Source organism: Globicephala melas, chromosome 20, assembly GCF_963455315.2.
Source record: "Globicephala melas chromosome 20, mGloMel1.2, whole genome shotgun sequence".
Lineage (NCBI taxonomy): Eukaryota > Metazoa > Chordata > Mammalia > Artiodactyla > Delphinidae > Globicephala > Globicephala melas.
Genome location: NC_083333.1, coordinates 21147147 through 21167909, shown reverse-complemented (window position 1 = coordinate 21167909; position 20763 = coordinate 21147147). Strand labels below are relative to the sequence as shown.

General features: G+C 36.5%; 1 protein-coding gene across 1 annotated transcript in view; it reads right to left on the bottom strand.

Moving 5' to 3' along the window:
* HELZ (helicase with zinc finger) overlaps window positions 1-20763 on the bottom strand; it is a 144252-nt gene that overhangs the window by 96396 nt on the left and 27093 nt on the right. Inside the window, exons 6-13 of the mRNA XM_060290814.1 lie at window positions 19606-19610; window positions 19322-19378; window positions 15179-15230; window positions 13706-13781; window positions 11436-11634; window positions 10861-10968; window positions 9521-9818; window positions 2327-2594 (exon numbers count right to left, since the gene is read on the bottom strand). Of these exons, the coding sequence (XP_060146797.1) occupies window positions 2327-2594; window positions 9521-9818; window positions 10861-10968; window positions 11436-11634; window positions 13706-13781; window positions 15179-15230; window positions 19322-19378; window positions 19606-19610 (1063 nt within the window). The remainder of the gene's footprint in view (window positions 1-2326; window positions 2595-9520; window positions 9819-10860; window positions 10969-11435; window positions 11635-13705; window positions 13782-15178; window positions 15231-19321; window positions 19379-19605; window positions 19611-20763) is intronic.

Below are 20763 nucleotides of genomic sequence, written 5' to 3'. Positions count from 1 at the left end.
TCAAAAGCCAGAAATGATCAAGCTTAGTGAGGAAGGCATGTCAAAAGCTGAGGCAGGCCAAAAGCTAGGCCTCGTGTACCAGTTACAGCCAAGTTGTGACTGTGAAGGAAAAGTTCTTGAAGGAAATTAGAAGTTGTACTTCAATGAACACACAAATAGTAAGAAAGAAAAACAGCTTTACTGCTGATATGGAGAAAGTTTTAGTGGTTTGGATAGATCAAACCAGCCACAACAGTCCCTTAAACCAAACCCTAATCCAGAACAAGCCCCAACTCTCTTTAATTCTATGAAGGTTGAGAGAGGTGAAGAAGCTGCAGAAGAAAAGCTTGAAGCTAGCAGAGGTGGTTCACGAGGTTGAAAAAAGAAGCCATCTCCATAATGTAAGTAGAAGTGCAAGGTGAAGCAGCAAATGCTGATGCAAAAAGCTGTAACAAGTTATCCAGAAGATCTAGCTAAGATACTTAGTGAAGGTGGCTACACCAAACGGCAGATTCTCAGTATAGATGAAACAGCCTTCTGTTGGAAGAAGACTCTACCTAGGACTTTAGAGAGGGGAAGTCACTGCCTGGCTTCAGAGCTTCAAAGGGCAGGCTGACTCTCATTATGGGCTAATGCAGCTGGTGACTTTAAGTTGAAGCCAGTGTTCACTTACGATTCCAAAAAGCCTAGGGCCCTTAAGAAATATGTTAAATCTACTCCACCTGTGCCCTATAAATGGAACAACAAAGCCTGGATGACAGCACAGCTGTTTACAGCATGGTTAACGGAATACTTTAAGTCCCCTGTTGAGACCTACTGCTCAGAAAAAAGATTCCTTTCAAAATACTACTCCTATCAATGCACCTGGTTACCCAAGAGCTCTGATGGAGAGGAACAACAAGATTAATGTTGTTTTCATGCCTGATAACACAACATCCATTCTAAAGCCCATGGATCAAGGAGTAATTTCGACTAACAAGTCTTATTATTTAAGAAATATATTTCATAAGGCTATGGCTGCTATAGACAGTGACTCCTCTGATGGATCTGGGCAAAGTCAATTGAACACCTTCTAGAAAGGATCTGCCATTCTAGACGCCATTAAAAACATTTGTAATTCATGAGAAGAGGTCAGAATATCAACATTAACCATAGTTTAATAAAAGAAGCTGATTCCAACCCTCATGGATGACTTTGAGGGGTTCAAGGCTTCAGTGGAGGAAGAAACTGCAGATGTGGTAGAAACAGCAAGAGAACTAGAATTAGAAGTGGAGCCCGAAGATGGGACTGAATTACTGCAATCTCGTGATAAAAAGCTAACAGATGAGGAGTTCCTTCTTATGGATGAGCAAAGAGAGTGGTTTCTTGAGATGGAATCTACTCCTGGTGAAGAGGCTGTGAAGACTGTTGAGATGACAACAGAGGATCTAGAATATGACATAAACGTAGATGACAGAGCAGTGGCAGGGTTTGAGAGGATTGACTCCAGTTTGGAAGAAGTTCTAACTGTGGGTAAAATGCCATCAAACAGTGTTGCTGCTACAGAGAAACTGTTCGTGAAGAGTCAATCGATGCAGCAATTTTAAGAAATTAAAATAAGACACAGCCACCTCAACCTGCAGCAACCACGAACCACCCTGATCAGTCAGCAGCCAGCAACACTGACGCAAGACCCTCCACCGGCAAAAAGATTATGACTTGCTGAAGGCCAGACGATGGTGGGCATTTTTTAGCAATAAGGTATTTTTTAATTAAGGTATGTACCTTTTTTTTTAGACATCCTGATATTTCACTTAATGGCCTACAGAATAGTGTAAACCTAAGTCTTATATGTACTGGGAAATCAACAAATGCATGTGACTTGCTTTACTGCAATATTTGCTTTATCGTGGTGGTCTGGAACCAAGCCCACACTATCTCTGAAGTGTTCCTGTATAGTCCAATCCTTATAATTAAAATGTAAGAAACCAGTATGAATTCCCTCAATACTACTTTCATGATTATTTTTCAAAATATGTGGTCTCCTTCAGTTTTTGAACATTTATTCGACAAATAATCATTGAGTGTTTGCCCTCCCACTGACAGAGACCTCCTGAAGAGCAGGGACCATGCGTTTATACTCCCAGCACGCGGCAGCAAGGCACTGTACACTAGGGATGCCAAGGTGAGCACAGCTCTTCCCTTAAGCTCATATACCAATCCTGGATAACAGCTACTGAATAACAACCGTTTCACCACCTGGCTGCGCTTAGGCACCCCTCCGTATTTTAAACATGAAAAATACTATCCAAAGGGGAGATTTTAAAAAAGAAAGAAAGAAAAGCAAAGTGTTTCTAAAGTAACTTACTTGCTGACTTCCTTATACTGGGCTATCTCCTCAATATAAAGGAGGTCATGCAACCGTGACTGATAGTTGGTCTTGGTCAATGATTTGTCTAAAACGGACTGGGTAAATAGCTGGTCAGCAGAGAGAGGAATTTGGTATCTGATGAGGAGGCTCTTCTCCAGATCAGTAGTTTCATTAGGTTCAAAATCTATAATAGTCTTAGAAGAAGAATCCCAACGCTTAGCCGTGGTTACTAGCTGCTGTTTTGCATGCATCAGGTACTCAAGATCTAAATGGAAACAAAAAACACATTTATAAAGGAACACAACATTAAAATTCTCAAATAATACACTGTGCATTTTGGTAAGAAAATTTTGTATGCTAATGAAACAATATAAAACCCCAGTTGACAGAGTGTTTTCCCCATGTGAGAAATATGTTTTTGTCTAGGTTAACAAAATAACATAAATAAGAATTTACGTAAAAAATATTTTTTTGTACCTCAGGCTAGGACATACCAGAAATAGTTATTAACATTTAAAAAATATAGATTAACATTTAGAACTTAATCCTTTAGTCAAGAGAAATCTGATCTGCAGGAAGAAAGTATGGTAAATTTCTCATAAGACAAAATCTCATCAGGTGATAATCACTTTTCTCTTCCTACTAGAGAAACAAAAACCTTTTGTGTTTTTTTCCCACATTAAATTCCACATTAAAAGTGATAAAATGTACTATTCAAATGCCATTTCAGAAAAATCCAGTTTAGCCTCAGTTAAATTGCATGGTAAGTAGAGCACAATGTCAAAATGAACGACTGATCAAGTTTTCACAGCTCTGGAAAAAAAATGCAGCAGAATACCAGCACCGGGTGAAATACATCGTAACATAAATCCTGAGCATTGGGTAGCCTCACTCTATCCACGGTGCATTTTAGTTTTCTATTGGGTGGAACACACATACACCTATAAATATGAAACTTGACCAAAAGCGGAAAAAAAATTTGCTTAACTAACTCATTAGGCCAAGATCCAGTTTTAATATAACCTAATTGGAAAGATGGTTTGTACAACTCAAGTTAAAATTTTAGGAAGAAATAATAAAAAGTTTAAACAGAGATCAGTCTCCAAAGCGCAAAGACAAGTTATCCTGTGCTATCTTTGAAATGAGAGCAGATTGTATAATTGTCTTGTCTTGCTTAGTGACAGATTTTGCTATATTTAAATGTTATATATAAACTATAAACATGTAAGTATAGTCATCCACCAAGAGAAATTTCTCAATATTAGAAAATAGTTTATCCTAGTATCATAATAAAGATCAAAATGTACAAGTCCTAATTTCTAATCTTTGTTCCTTGAAAAGGCATTTTTACATGCCAGTTTTATTATTCATCAAATGGCAATATAAACACAACTATAACCATCAATATATAAAGATGGTCTTCTTGTTAAAATTTTGCATTTTTAAAATCCTCTGGATGAGATAATGATGGTCTGTTTTTGCAACAGCCTCACGAGAAGTTTCATAAACTAACCACATTTTGTTCCTAAATCACTCTAAAATTGGGCCCTTCCTATCCTTTCATTAGATCATAGCTATAAAAAATATTTAAATTATACAAACGCCAACATTCCTAAAACAGATTATACCATCACTAAAGATCAGATACTATTAACAAAATAGCAAGGATGTACATAATTTTCTTCCCTTAATTCAAAAGTCAAAAGGAGAAACACTAATGGTACAGAAACCAAATAACCAGCTCTTCAAAAAAAAAAACACTAAACTCTGTGCAGTATTGAAGAATTTAGTTAATAGGTAATAAAAGGATGTCTATTCTTTGGGCATAGGGAAATTATATTTCATAATTTTATTTTAAATAAGAAACTGATTCAGACTATACCTACATCAATATTATATTCACATTCTTTAAAAAGTCACTAGCTATTCCTAACTGCCATTTAAGTAACTGGGATAATAACAAACTTAAAATGGTACAGCTTTCCTTTAAAAAAGCTTTTTGTATCACCTATTTAATATACAAAGCAAATTTTGCAGAAAATCATTCTACTCTGGGCTAAAAGTATTCAGGCTTTTTGGGAAAAGTGGCATGAGAAATAGTATTTGTTTTTCTCATTTTACCTATTTACTACCATGATTCCCACCCTGATTTTATGAAGTTCTTAAAATGAATGTCTTCAGCTGGTAGCACAACAATTTCAAAACAATTCCGAAACAATGTTAAATTTTATTCCATCTTTTTAATAACTATAAATACAATATAGGAGAGGGGAGAGCTAGGGGAGCAGGGAGAAGAATCTTGGGAAAATCCATGTGTGCCGGCATCAAAAAGTCTACAAACCACTGACCTTGGCCATTAACTCAGGTGTCCGAGATGGACTGGGGCCAGTGACTACTGAGGGTTTCTTCTGCAAAAACCACTTCTCTTTCCCTGCTCATGTTCAACTTGAGACTAACTTCTGCCTCCAATCCTCTCAGTTGTAAAAAGCTTCTTATTAAACCTGTTTAATTACCCACCTACTTACAGTGCTTAAAGGTCATTAGGTCTTAAGAGCTCCTCTTTAAACAAAGGAGGAAGCTGGGGCTCCCCCAGGGGGACACTGGACACCCTAGTCCTGGGGCTCATCTCGCCCCCCATGCAGCACATGCACCAGCTAACATGCAACCCAGATGTGAACACTGCTCAGGGCAGCCTGAGCCAGTCCATCCATGGTAAGAAAGCACTCTTCCTCAGTCTAAACTAGGCTAAAATTAAAAAAAAAAAAAACATTCTGGAAAGATGAAAAGTGAACAGGTTAGAATCAATATGCATAAAATCACTTAGGGCGAGTTTAACACTGACTTATTAACCAATTCCTGTAATAATAAACCTGAAACGCTGACAAATTAGAAACCTACGGAATGTGTTACCCTGAGATTTGATAGGCAGAAGCTACACATGTATTTTAAGAGAAATTCATAAGAAAAAGTTAAAGATAATTAGAACGTACCTGATAATTAGAACATAATTTCCTGAAGATAACGTAGGGAAGAACTGTTACTATCAAAAATAGAATCCAAGGTTGGAATAACTAGTCTGACACAAGATTCGCTTCCCAACTTCCCTCACCCTTCTGATTACTGTGAATAGCAACTGCTCTCGTTTCAGCCACATAGTTACTATTCTAATAAAGCATCCAAAGGGTTGGTTTGTTTTATCTTGAAGTATGTAGTACAGCAAACTTGAAAATTATCCTTAACAAACCCTAGACCGTGGATAAGAAGTTAGGAGAAAAACATGCAGTGTCCTACATACCCAGCACAAAGGCTGACACACAAGAAGCATGCAGTAAATGCATTTCAAATGTGGGATTTATTAAAAACAGGTATATTTATCTAGGACTTAAAGAGAATGAGACGAAATGGTTCCTAATTCCAAAATTGGATACAACACTCTTCCTTAGGAAACATTTTGGTCTGTGGCTTCACAAATCTTGACAGCCCAAATCAACAATAAAACAAAATCCCAAAGGAAACCCGAACTACGACTTCAGCTATCCATTTCAACATCGTTCCTTTCACTGAAAGAGCTACTCAGACGTAAGATGAACATCTCTTAGCTTATCCATGTTGTCTGTTCTCTTAATGAGGCTAATAAAAAGTTAAAACAGCGGAGTAACAACATAGGAGTACCTCACACTTTTTACATGCTTCTACTCATTTACATTTATCTTTTATTGACAAATCTACTATTTTTTGTTTGTTCTGTTTTTTTCTTTTTGGCCACGCCATGCAGCATATGGGATCTTAGTTCCCCCGACAAGGGATTGAACCCGTGCCCCCTGCATTGGAAGCGTGGAGTCTTAACCACTGGACTGCCAGGGAAGCCCCTATTTTTTAAATCAATTTTTCTATTAATTTTCTGACCCCGTAATAGTAAACATTATATATTTATACATATAAACATGTCCTTAATTTACCAACAACTTTGACAGCCAGAGATAATTTTTAAGACGTACTTTTAATGTTAATTTTAACATACATTGCTAGACTAAAAGTAATGTGTAATAAATACCATTTTCAAATTTAAATATAAGAACTAATTTCCAACATGTAGTTTCCAGATATTCAAAGCAGAATTCCAGATCAGTTTTGTCAAGCAAAAATCTTCTATGACTCAAATTGAGGTATAAAGTGTATAATGCAGTTTGTGTTCTAAGCAAGAGGGAAACTCACTAACTTCCTTCTTTTGTAAATGTCCTTTGCCACAAATTTGTGAGAAGCACATCTTTAATCCAAAAAAAATTTTTTTAGTTCATATAATGCCTTTTTCTGTACCTAAACCTCACCAACAAGGAAAAAACAATGAAAAAAACTACATCAATTGTAAGAGTAGTAAAAATATCAAAGACAGAACTAAAAATGAGCACAACAGGTCAGCTAAATTAATGACAAAAAAAGCCAATCAAATGTCATCTAGCTTGCCTAAACCTAGATTTAAGTTTTTCTCTTTATAATGTTCAAAATATCTTATCAGAAAATACATTTTGTAGATTTTATATTGTTCTCTTGTAATATTTGTTTTTCCTATGTCCTTGAAAAACAAATTTCACTATGTGAAATTGTTTTAATGTTTCCAAATTAGTTCAAGAAAATGCTTGATTTTATTCAATTATTTTCCATAACATAATTAGAAGTAAGACCTTGTTTAAAGGAAAATAGGCAAAGATATCAAACTGCAAAAAGGTCACTAAGAAAAAGGATATAGTAGTATAGAAAGGGGGGAGGGTATATAGTATTGGTCCCAAATGGGAGAACATCCCTGTCTGTATTAATTCCCGCTACCATATCTGAATCAAATATAAATTTTACTATATTTTCAAACTGATATATCAGAAACATCAGAAATGAGACTCTTTATTTCTTCCAGTTACCAGTCTCAAAACATCATTCATCTTGGGACAACTTCTCTTGCCAAGATCTCTAAGGGCTGCTGCCTCAGTAACTTGGGTCTTCATCTCTGCTCTTCAGTCCCCTGGCTGCACCCTAGTCTGGGTCCTCACTAGAAGAACAAAAACACAAAAACAAAACCAAACAAAAAACCCTTCTCTCTTCCTTTTTTCTTTCTGTTTGCAAACCGGAAATTATCCTAATGATGGCTAATGATAACATCAGCAGCTACTATCTACTGAATGCCTGCTATGTGCCAGATGCTGTGCAAGGTTTAGTTCCAGTTCTCACGATAATCCTCTATGACAGATACTACTAGCCCCATTTACCAGAAGTTTCCACACGAAGCTCAGAGATGTTAAGTTCTCTGCCCAGGGTCATACAGGAATTAAGTAGAAAATCAGGATTTGAATCCAGTTCTATTTAACTCTGAAGTCTGTCCACTGCTCTGTTTCTCCAACTAGAAAAGTAGCACATAGCTGGGGCAAAAGCCGCCAAAGCACCCTCAATCTCTCAAGCCCATGAGGGTGCCCTGAAATCCTCCTCATTTCCTCTTTTTATTGCAGATATTTAATATTTTATATTATTAATTAAATAGGCTTTTATTAACTAGTACAGATTTTTGACAACACTTACAAACTTATTTTTATGGGAAATGAGTCATGAGTTAAAAGCCACAATCTAAAAGCAAACTTTTAAAGTACAACCCACATGTAAGCCAAGAACATCCTTTTAGAATTATATTTGAGAGTAGGAGATGCATGTCAGTATCTGTATGATTTTAAATCTCCTTATGATTTAAGAAAGGTGCAATCCAGTAGTCCTCAAGTTCTAGTCTCTAAAAGCAACGTAATGGCGTAAGAGTAAACAAACCACTGCATTCAAGAGAAATCCAGCCTGCGTTGTTTTTGAAAATAAAAGTTTTACTGGAACACAGTCACACCCATCCATTTACATATTGTCTATGGCAGCTTTCTCACTATAATGCAGAGCTGAGTAATTGGAATAGAGATCATCTGCCCTGTAACACCTAAAATATTTACTATCTGGCCCTTTACAGAAAAAAATCTGCCAACTAACTGCTCTATTAGTAAATATAAATCACGTATTTTTATTTCATCAACTACTGTATCTGTTTGGCTATGGGAATTAACATATTTTCATTCCAAAGAGTAGTAGAAAGATGACAAAAGCAGAACATAACAGAATAAAAACAGGTAAAAGGGATCAAAGTAAATGAGAAATATGGGTAAAATGAAGTCTGGGTAATAATATGAGCACATATACAAGAAGGTAACACCTACTTGTTCGATTTTGGCACAAATGTTGCTTCAACCCTACTCACACCTAAAGGTAAGGGGACAGAACCAGTTCCACCTGTTCGTTATGTCCAAAAAATAAAGTCCTAGCATTTACTCATGAAAAAAACTTCTAGGTTCTCATAAATGGGACACTGTGGACAGAATGAAAAACATCCTCCACAATATGCTTAGTTATAGCCAATATAACAGCAAGTTTCAGACAGCTCTGCTATACGAAGTGCTTGTTAAATAAATATTTAGTGCTCAGGAAATAAAGCACCTATAAATCCAACCAAGAGCCAAGGAAATGGAGGCTAGCATGCCCTTCCCTTATCCAGCTGGATCCTGGCGTAAAATTGAGGTTTAGGCAGTAACATGACAATTCACAAAGTAATTCACCATCTTCTGCAGGTGCCTGCATGTTAAAACCAGGGACCTCTTCCCAAGAACATGAAAGCAGATCCTATTAAAGGCACTGTGGTCTCCTTTATACTAGTAAAATCAAGTTATGAAAGCTTATTTTTAGGACTTTCCATTCAGAGATAACATACTAATATCAGCAAAGTTAATTGGACCATCAGTTGAACATGGAAATAGACACTGTAGGTGTATTCACAATTACCATTGAAATTACATTCTACCCAAACTAATACTGAAAGGTTTTAACTGTGCTAAAATCATCAAATGAAGTTGGTAGACCAAAGGAGACCTGACCTTCTACTTATACAAGTCTGGGGAACCTCAAAGCAAGCTTTGCCTGATGACTGTATGAAGTGACCAGGGCATAATGCAAACCATTCTAATCCCATTACACAGTAAATGAGTCAATAAACTTGGGATCTTTTTCTTACTATTCCCTCCCTGTCCATGGTATATTTAGGGGCCAGTACCTATCTTTTAATGATGCTGTTACAGTGCCTTTTAATACATCGTTATCAGGGGAAAAAAGTCTAAATTTTACCTTCTGTAGAAGCTGCATCAATCATTACTCTCTGCATGAGTACTGGTTCCAATCCGAAGTCGAAAACTATGGTTTGGCGAAAAGTTCCAAATATTTCTGTGTTAAATGCTATCCCGACTTTATACACGTAATGATCTAATCCGTTCTGGGCCATCTTTCCTCCTATCCATTCTTGACAGTTTTCTGGGACTTCTTGTGACACCTGGGTAGCACTATCTCCGGCAGATATTGCAGCGATACTAAAATGAGGGCGATGAGCATCGTAAAGCAACGCCACACGGTACAGCATTCTTGCAGGCTACAAGGAAGTTAGAATAGTTTGTTGAGTACAAGGGGGTGAAAAATCCAGTTGTAATTGGGCTCTTCAATGAAAATACTGCCATAAGGGACTTTTACTTTCCCATGCTTCTAAGATAGTATGTTAAAAATACAAGTTGTACTCATAAGCCATTTAAGAAAAAAAAATCAGTTGTTAAAATGATATATTTATGATGTCAGTTATACCTCAATAAGGCTGACAGTTTCAAAAACGATATATTTACGCTACATTACTAGCCTCCCTGCTCTTTCTGTGATACATTCATCTTTCACTGTGGCAAAAGCTTTCACCCTGTATCACCATCACCTCCAACTTTCCATACCCTTGGCCTAAAAAAGTTTCATCTAGCCTCAAGGAGGAAGTCTTCATAGGAGAGCAGTGACCTCTGAAGACACTGAATTGGGTTCAAGGCCAAAGCTAAACGTTCCCAGATTTTTCATCCCAAGATGCAGATGGTACAGTGGAAGAAACATCACAAAAAAGTACACAAAACTTTTCCACTGCATATATTCACAGAAATATTTTACTTTGCTTCATTCTTAAACTTTGAATATTATAATTCAGGATGGGAAGCACTGCAGAAAAATGTCTCATATTAAAAACCCGTTATTACAGAATTTGTGATTTCATTAAATCAAAATTAAAAACAAACTCATTGTTTGAATATCTTAGAACCACCAGATTAAACAATTCAATTTTTAAATAGTTAACTACAAGCTGTGAACCCCATCCTACGTTTTAAGTTTGGAAGACAACATGTCGAAGACCTCTTCTTCACCAAATAAATAAATAAGCAAGTATCTAAACAACTACAAAGCTTTTATCTCAAAATCTAAGAAAAATCTGTACCCTTCATGATCAAAATACAGAAATATGCTTTATCACAATATAGAACCTACATAAAAATGTACTTAGAATAAAACATTTTCAATGCTCTTTCAACACACAGATTTAAAGGTCCAAAAAGCTTTTATGAAAACTGAAAGACATTTATATTCTTTAACTATCACAAAATTCATACCTTACAAGTGAGAGCAAAGGTCCATGTCTGGTGAGATTTTTTGGTGTTGACAGTAACGGACAGATCAGGATTATGCTCTACCTTTACTCCTTCTATACATTCACTAAGCTGAAAACAGAGAGCAACTAATGTTACGTTTTATTCCTAAAAACACAAACAAACACTTTTGGCATGGTAAATAAATGTTAACGGTAAAGATGCTGATGGAACTGTTTACAAAGCAAGGTATTTTATACATTAATTTTCAGTTATTTTTATAAGCACAAAATATAATAAAGCTAAAATAAGAGACATAAGAAAACTAACAACAACAACAAAAAAAAATGGCAATAAAAACTCCCTGAATGAAGACAAATTAATATAATACCTGCAAGTCTCCAAACAAATGGTTTAGTTCTGCTCTTTATTTTAGCAAATGGGTCTACTTTTGCTACTAAAAACACTTTATCAAGAATCAAGTGTTTCATATAGAGGACAGGGAAATAAACCAAGATACAGCACGAAACAAAGTCAAGACTCAAACAAGGGCACTGTTTAAAACAAACAAACAAAAAAATGCAGTTTATTTTCCTCACCACTTTCTCAGGAGATAATGAATTCATCCACTTTTCTATCAAGGTTTCCATGTAACTGCCTGAGAGCTGTTTATTCTCATTTTGCTGTTTCAATTTTATCAACCGTGAAGCATATCTTTTCTGCCATTCTGCTAGTTCTTCCTGGGAATGTGCTGAAGTACACTGGGCACCATACCTACAGATTCCTTGCTCTAAAAATCTAAGTAGAATAGGAAAGACTGTTTTATCATATACTTTGTTGGACCATTTAAAAGATAAACTTCCAGCATTTGCCCTCCGACTCTCCAATAACAAAAACAAAACTTCATCTCCTGAAAGGCCATATTTATCACATGTCTTGCACCGAAGAGGAAGAAGACGTTTAGGAAACATTTGTAACAGTTAATCAAAACAGCAAACCCCCCCATGTTCACTGACCTCTTTCTCTGGAATGAGGGGATGACAAAGCAGAACATATTCATAACCGCCCCCCACCCACAAAAACTGGCATTGCAAAGGTAGCTTCCTTCATGATATAACAACTCTGTTAGACAATTCCTCTTAGAGCAGAATTTTTCTAAAGCAACACTGACATCAAGTGGATTAGTTCGTCAAGCACAGGTATGCCCTACTTCCCAAAATGATACGACCTAAAGAAAATTTTCCACATACTAGAAATTTTGTTCTGGAAAAAAAAAAAAAAAAAAAGTAATATGTCACTGAATTAACATTTCAAGGCTTCTACTTTTCACCTTCAAATGTAATGCCTTCACTCTTCTCTACATTACTATTGCCTATATTTCATTGAAAATATTGGACTATATTAATTGGCTTGAAGTTTTAAATAAATAAAGAATAAAAGTTTTATGTAAGAATCACAATTAATTCAATAGTCAGATTAAATTCTTCAATGGGTAAATTCATAAACGTTCATTTTAGAGGCTATAGGGTTAATATTTCTCAATGCTTATGACTCAGAAAATTCAACTGATAATTCAATGGTCAAAACAGATAAAAATGCAAGACTTTGATCAGTAACTTTTTTAAGTTTTAAATACTCTATAAAATAATAGATCCAGCCAGTTTTTAAACATTCAAAAAATAATAAAAGATCTTCTGAGAGAAAAAATGAAAATCAAACTATAAATAGCAAATGGATAAAAGCGATGTTATGTTATAGATAATTTTTCAACTGGAAAAATATGAATAATAAGAAATACAAAATGAACCACAGCACAGTGTACATTATCAAGTGTTTCACCCTATTTGAAAAGACGAGTGTATTTAAAGCTTTTCTTGATGATACATAAAGTACTTGAACTTAAATTATGCTATTTATTAAGTTCTCTTATGCTTAAGACACATTTAAAATCATGCATTTGTTTCTCTTCAGTATGTCGTAATAAGCCAAATATTTCTTTGTCTTTCTATTGCTTTGCTTTAAATTATTTCCCTAAAAATTGAAGGTTTGATAGTCTCATCTGGACTACGAATTTTCTCATACTTCCTTTGCATAGGATCACGTTCTACCTCTCCTACAACATTGATGCCACCAGGATTTTAAAAATTTACTACCTAGTTTCTTTATTTCTGCAATAAAATCAAACCTGACCTCTTGACTATTCAATCATCAAAGCTGCATATCAAACTTCCTTCATTATCAAAAGCAACCCAGAGTAATTAGAACTTATATCTAAAAAACCAATAGTTTCTAGTTCTTATAAAAAGAACCTTTCTTAATGTAACTTTAAAAATTCTTTCTACCTTAACATATAATTATTAAATTTTGAAAGGTTAGCCCTTCAAATATAAATTACTCATAAATTCTATATAAGATTACGTGATAATAGATTTTCTCTTTTTTAGAAAAGTTATTAAAATAATTTAAGATTTCTTTATCTATTTTATGCTCCATTTCAGTTTAAATAAGGTAACTTCAACTTCAATCACCATAATTTAGGTAAATTTCACATAAACGAGATCAGCAATTAAATTGAGCCATATTAATCCAACTGGTATTACAGAAGTCTTAACAATCTCCATTTAGATCACTGTTGTTTATAATTAAAAGAAGGATCATCAATATGGTTTTGATTTTTATTATTTAATGATAATGACCATTTTGGCTTCTGTTTCAAATTGAAAATAAACCATTCTACTCAATTGTTATGCTTCTTCCTTCACATATTATCTTCTTTAAATCGGAATTACTACTTTTCAAAAAGTGAAGGAAAATTAACTATCCTTTGAATAAAGACATGTCATTGGTTTAAAAAAAAAATTCACGTTACCTTTTACACAAAGTATATTCCTCGCTGCTTGTGATTCCCCTAGGTGGTGGGCGGAAATGCCAACCATTACAAGATCCTAGAGAGTAATCAGGATATATAGTCTTATCATTTGAGGCTTGCTGATAATTCTGATATTTTAATGTGTAAGAAATACTATAAACCCTCCATACACATCATCTCAGATGATGTAAAAAGAACATGACATGCTTGCCTCTACCAAAAGAGCCCTCTACCAATCAAATGAATTATAAATCACTTAGCATATGAAACTTAGAAACCACTGAAGAAGCAGTTACACAGCAGCTAAGACAAATCAATGGCCCTTACTCTACCCCAGCGACTGGCAGACATACTTCCAAGTGCAGTCTCCTGCCTGGCATCTAAAGGGGAGATGTGTTTGGCATGCTTGTCATTTCTTAAGTATGAGTCGCGTCTCTATTAGGAACTATTTCAGGAATGAGAAAATTATGGTATCCTGGAAGGAAATTTTGTAAAACAAATTGCAGTACTGCATATGGAGTGAGAAGAAGTTCCACATTACCATCCACGTTCCTTAGGGCTGTCTGACACATGGCACTGAATAAAGTAATCTTTTTTTAATAATTGAAATGAAGTTCAAAAAGGTGAATTCTGAGATAGGAGCTAAAAAATAACATTAGTTTCCTTCTGAATACAATGCGTTTTAATGCACGTGGATAAAAGGTCCCAAATAAGCCAGGAAAACAAAGCGTCAGAGAGAACGGCTGAGCTCTAGAGGCTGAGCGGGCAGCAGTGAGTGTCCCAGGACCTTGCAGCCATTTTCTACCCCCTCACAAGTCACTGTGCTCCCCCGCCCCCAAAACACACTCCGCCCGGCTGAGTTTAAAGCTGCGTTTCACCCCTTCCTATCTGCGTGACTGGGAGAATTACCGAACCTTAATGAACATCAGTTTTATCACCTATCAAAAAGATGAAGAAAGACTCTAAGAAGTCAGTACTCGTTTCTGTGAAAGCCACTACGTGGTAGACATCATTTAGCAAACGCTCAATGAATGCCAGTCTCTCTTCACCTTCCCCTGGCAGGAGAAGAGGAGAATCACAGACTTTCATTGTGGCAGGAACAACTCAGCTTACAGGTCAGCACTTCCAAAAAGTAGTAACTGTACTAGCCTGTGATAGAGAGAAAGGAGAAAAGACCTCCCTCTACAGATTGCTAAGAGCAGGGTTCATTCAAGTTCAGAACTGCACACATGGAGGAAAGAAGGTAAAATAGGTCACTTCTGGGGTTACCTCCCATCTCCGTACTCTATAACTCCATGACAGGGGCTAGTGAATGAACTGCTTCCATCCGCACTACTTCTTAAGTTATATCTTTATATTCTCTCCTGTACCTCCACTAACATGTAATCTAACTCAGAAATTTCCTCCCAATAATCAATAAAGAAGCAATGCTCAAAATCACAGCTACCAGAAGTTATGCAGTTTCGTACTTACCCTCTTCTAAGTCTTCCACGTGATATCCAGGGAGGACATTACCAGTTGCTGTCTGCAATTTTTCAAATGAAAGAAATTTTTATAATAAGAAATAACTAGTTGATGTTGAATTAAACTTGGAAATTTTAAATATTTTTTAAAAAGCTTTAGATTGAATATTTAGAAATTTTTAATAAACATTAATATGCAAACGGTGTTTTTTGCTCTTTGCTCTAGTTTCCATATGTAAGTATGGAAAAGAAGTACTTCTATGGTCCTCATTAAGGAAACTGATAGAGATTCCTTCCCTACATAAAAATTACCTGGGTGCAAGAGAAGTCTCAGTCCCCAGCCCTGAACCCCGTGGAGTAGCACCTTCCATCTGTGTATGTACTGCACTCTCCTCTGCTAACGCCTACAGTATGACCAGCCACTTCTCCTGCATCAAGTGCAGCACCACCACCACTTCAGGACCGGGGAGCATATCCTGGCCGAGTCCCCCTCGCTGCTCTAGGATGAGACCTTCTCCCACAGTGGAGCCCATGGCTGGGGACCCACTCACCCTGACTTCCTGGCTTTCTCGACCCCTCGAATGCAGGTAAGACCTCCATCTGCCCCTTTGGCTATAACTTTACTCTAAGCTCCACACCCCCAATTTCAACTGAGTGCCAGCTAGAGAATAGTTAAGTGCCGCTTAACTATCCTATAGCATTTTACATGCTGGGTCACTGTCAGCCATGCACAGACCCACTGTCAACAGCCTGCAACTGCCTTTCTGCATTCCTGCGCCTCAGAGGATCCGGCACATAATGAATGCTCAGTAAATCTGGATGGATGGGGGGATGGGTAGATGGATGGATGACCGCCCATGCACTTCAAACACAGTATGTTTAAATAAAATTCATCAACTTTAACCCCAAAGCTCATCTTCCTTCAGTGCTGCTTATCTCAAGTGAATGGATTCATCTTCCCCCAAAAGAGCCAGGCTGAAACCCTGAAAGTCAGACTCTGTCCTGCTCCGAGTATTCTCCAAATCTTTGCCCAACCAGGTCTAGAATGCCTCTCATGTCTGTCTCATACTCAACGCCCCCTGCCACTATCCTAGGTAAGAGCATCATTACTACTTGTCTCATCTACCCCTGAACCAACTGACTGACAACTTATTGTACCAAGTCACTCCTGGGTCTTTACTTAGCTGCCTCTATCCTTTAACTTCAGTTCTGACACTAGCCTCCCTGGTTTCCCTGCAGGGTGTTTATCTCTCCTTTCCCTGCTTGTACTTCCATTACAGAACCTGCTGACCACAGGCTGCCCTGTGGGTACATTAGCTATGCACATCTTGGGCTGGCCCTTCAGATTGTTTTTCATGGATTTCTCAGCTTTCCAAAACGCAAAGAACCTTGAAGAGCACACGCACTCAGTAAATGTTGAACTGAATGAGAAGGAGGAAACGGTATCCCAAGATGATATTTGGAATGTCTTGTACCATAGAAAGAATGGCATAAATGCTAATTGGGTATAACTGAAACAATAATATCACCATAATTTACATGTCACTGATTAAATTGGACCCTTTTTAGGTTGGGCTGGAACTAAATCACCATAATACTGTTTCAACAGGAAAATGCCTTCTGATTCTCAAACTACTTACTAACAAGTTTTTAAAGACAACCCATTCTTTTTGTAAAATGAGGACTGAATATAAGAATACATAAGCTAACAAATAAATCAGGAGTAATTATTAACATTATAAGGACTCTATGCGCACCAAAAAGGTATATTAAAAGATCCTTTAAAATTCTATAAGCAAAATCTAAGCAGCATAGTCCCACAGTAGCCCTTAAAATATGATTCTAACTGCACAGAATTTTTAAGAGCTAAAAATTCACTTCAAGTATAAATTGAAAATATCTCCTCTAAAAAAATTTATCAAAATAAATTTACCAAATATGTGAGAAAAAATGGGGAAAAATGTTTTGGTGATGAAATGAAGCTTAAAGCATTTATAACTGTCAGAAGGGAAACATACGTGGTGTATTTAGTGAGTCAGCATCTACAACAATCTGCAAACGGGCAGAGTATGCATGTGCTGACACTGTAGTTCGCAGTCTGGTGGGGTCTGGTGAACAGCACATCCTCATCAGAAGAGCTGGTAAAAATGAGAAGCTCAAGCCTGGGCTGAATATCTGGCCACTGTGGCTTTTAGTTTCCTGGTACTGTGTTTAGTTTTGTTTTTTTAACACCCTTTTTATATGCTCAGACCCTAAGACAGAAGGGCAACATCAATTAGTTTTTGATTTTCAGTCTTTACTGAGACCTTCAGGGAAGGCAGCCGAAGTTCACACTGCTAGAATTCCTGTAAATTTACAATCAAATCTATTGATTGGATATTTGAAATTTTTCTAAAGAATATGCGTTGTTTTTCTTTCCATTAGTCAGCCTTTAGTTCCATGTCTTTATTCTAATCCACCAGCATTTACAGGTTAAACATCAGCTCAGCCCAATCTTTAAATAACAAATTGTTGCTATTTTTAAATACGTCAGGTGCAATAATAAGTAAGGGTATCATTGTTTGTTAACATTTTCTAGATGGATTTTTTAATAGTACCAGTTCACTAACCAAAAATACTACTACTCTGGTTACACAGAAAAGAAATTATAAACAAAATTTAAGTCACTTATTCCAAAAGTACAGTCACAAAATGAGAGTCAAGTGATATTTGTGACCTTATACATAACAGGATTATAAATATTAAAAATAAAATTTTATATATATTTGTGTATGATTATCAGATGTAAAGCTGCTAATTCAACTAAGGTAATAAAAGAGGAGAACAAGGCCCCAAATCATCTTATTTTATGTTCTCATTTTAAAAGTCTAAAACACTTATAACTGTCATATTTTACTTCTTAGAAATTAAAAGACTACATATATACCAGAAGGGAAATGGCTTTGAAGTTAATTAGAGCTTATTGATTCTCAGTTAATTCATAATAAGATAACATAAGACTAAGAAAATAACATTTTTTAAAAGGCTATATTTAATTGTAGCAAAACAAACAGTATCTTTATGCAGCTTATATAATTCACGATGACTATCTTCTTTGCTTACTTATTTGTTGGTATGAACTGCGATGTATGATTAGATTTGAAGTGGGAAAGTAATCTACAGGAGGCCAAGGTTGACACCTGGGGCTCTTCTCATCCCCTTGGCCCGATGGGAGCACCCTATCGCACTCTCCACGAGACCAGCGCCTTCTCCACTCTCAACTCAGCTTAGGTGTCTCGTCCCCTCACCACCACGCCAGTTATTTTTCCATCACAGAAAGCTTATTCTTTCCCTCATACCACTTACCTCAATGCGAATTATACCTATACTTGTTTAATTAATTTATGTGTTTATCGTCTATCTCCTCCCCAAGACTCTAACCTCCCAGACAAGGACCATGAGTGTCTTGTTCAGTGCTGTATCCTCAGCACCAAGCATAATACCTAGCACACAGTAGGCGCCATTTTTTAAATAAATAAGCCAACCAAGCGATCACTTTACATGGGCTTCCATTTATGATAAAAACTGACAAAAATGGCTATTTGTAAAATGAGACATCTGAATAAAAATACTTCTATATGCCGGTGTGAGGAATAGAAATGTGAGACGTACAAGCCACGGGCCTTCTACGTGCCACTGCTGTCCCCAGCCTCCAACTGCTTCACCAGAGCACATTCTCGTTCACCATTTACCCTGATACACATTATTTCCACCAGCTAAACTCACTCCCTAAAAAACCTCCTCAAATCACAGACTTCCATTAGTTACTTAAAAACACAGAAGGCCTGAGGAGTATCTCACTATTAAAAACAGAATTTTCTAATAGCCAGATGTAGTTAAAAACTAAAATTTCCCCATTATCTTTCCATTTATTGGCCAGAGGCAGCTAACAAAAATTAGGGACAAAACAGAAGACCTGGGATGCAGAGGCACGTTGACAGGAAGCAAAGTTCCTAGGATGGGACCAAGCCTGGTTACGGAAAGTCTAAAGGTTGCAGTACCCCATCTTTAAAGCCTTGCTGATGCCCAGTGATTTTCCAAATTTTAATAAAGAACACGTACTAGCCAGACTGCGTTAAACTCTTCCCAAAGAGATCCACTGAAATAGTCTTACCTCCGTTTCTGTGAGAAGTATTTTTAGTCTTGTCAAATCTTTTGTTACCATCCCATTCTGAAACGGCAAATGAAAAATGGAAAAACCAAGTAGCGTATTAGTTCTTTACTATGGGGACTTAACTCTTCAGCTGTTTCTAAGGTTCATCTGTAAAAAGAAAACTCATCTCCCATCCTCATTACCATTACCATCATTGAGGTGATGATAAAGCTAACCACCTATGCGCAAAGTTAAAAAGATTAACAGGACAAAAGATACAGTGTGCCCTAAAACACTGTATTCACCTTGCCTAAGAATTTAAGATTAATTCAATAAAATATTCACAAAGGGTATCACTGAAGAGCAAGATAGAGTAAGTAAAGAAAAAAATAAACCTCAACTTTTTTTTTAACCTCAACTTTTTAAAACTCCTTTTTCCTAAAACTAATAGGCTAGATTCACAAAATGGTGAACTCAGTTACTTATGACTCAGATTCACATACAATGATCACACTACTTAAAGATGGTTCATTAACAAAGCTGTTGAAGGAAAATACACAAAACATTCACTCTTCTGAAATTCAAATTTCACTTGAGATTTGAAAGCAAATTGCTTCTTCCTAATTTTAAATTTAAAAATCTACAAACAATAAATGCTGGAGAAGGTGTGGAGAAAAGGGAACCCTCCTACACTGTTGGTGGGAATGTAAGTTGATACAGCCACTATGGAGAACAGTATGGAGGTTCCTTAAAAAACTAAGAATAGAACTACCATATGACCCACCAATCCCACTCCTGGGCATATACCCTGAGAAAACCGTAATTCAGAAAGAGTCATGTACCACAATGTTAATTGCAGCACTGTTTACAATAGCCAGGTCATGGAAGCAACCTAAATGTCCATCAACAGATGAATGGATAAAGAAGATGTGGTACATATATACAATGGAATATTACTCCGACATTAAAAGGAATGAAACTGGGTCATTTGTAGAGATGTGGATGGACCTAGAGACTGTCATACAGAGTGAAGTAAGTCAGAAAGAGAAAAACAAATACCATATATTAATGCATATATGTGGAATCGGGAAAAGTGGTACAGATGAACCTATCTGCAAAGCAGAAATAGAGACACAGACGTAGAGAACAAACGTATGGACACCAAGGGGGGAAAGGGGGGCTGGGATGAATTGGGAGATTAGGACTGACATGTATACACTGCTGTGTATGGAACAGATAACTAGTTGAGAGCCTGCTGTACAGCTCTGTGGTGACTACTACACTATGCTCTGTGGTGACCTAGATGGGAGGGAAATCCAGAAGTTGGGGTCAGGGGGGAATATGTGTGGCTATTTCACTTCGCTGTACAGCAGAAACTAGCACAACACTGTGAAGCAATTATACCTCAATAAATTAAAAAATAATAAAATAAAATAAGTAAAAATCCAACAGGTAAAACTGTG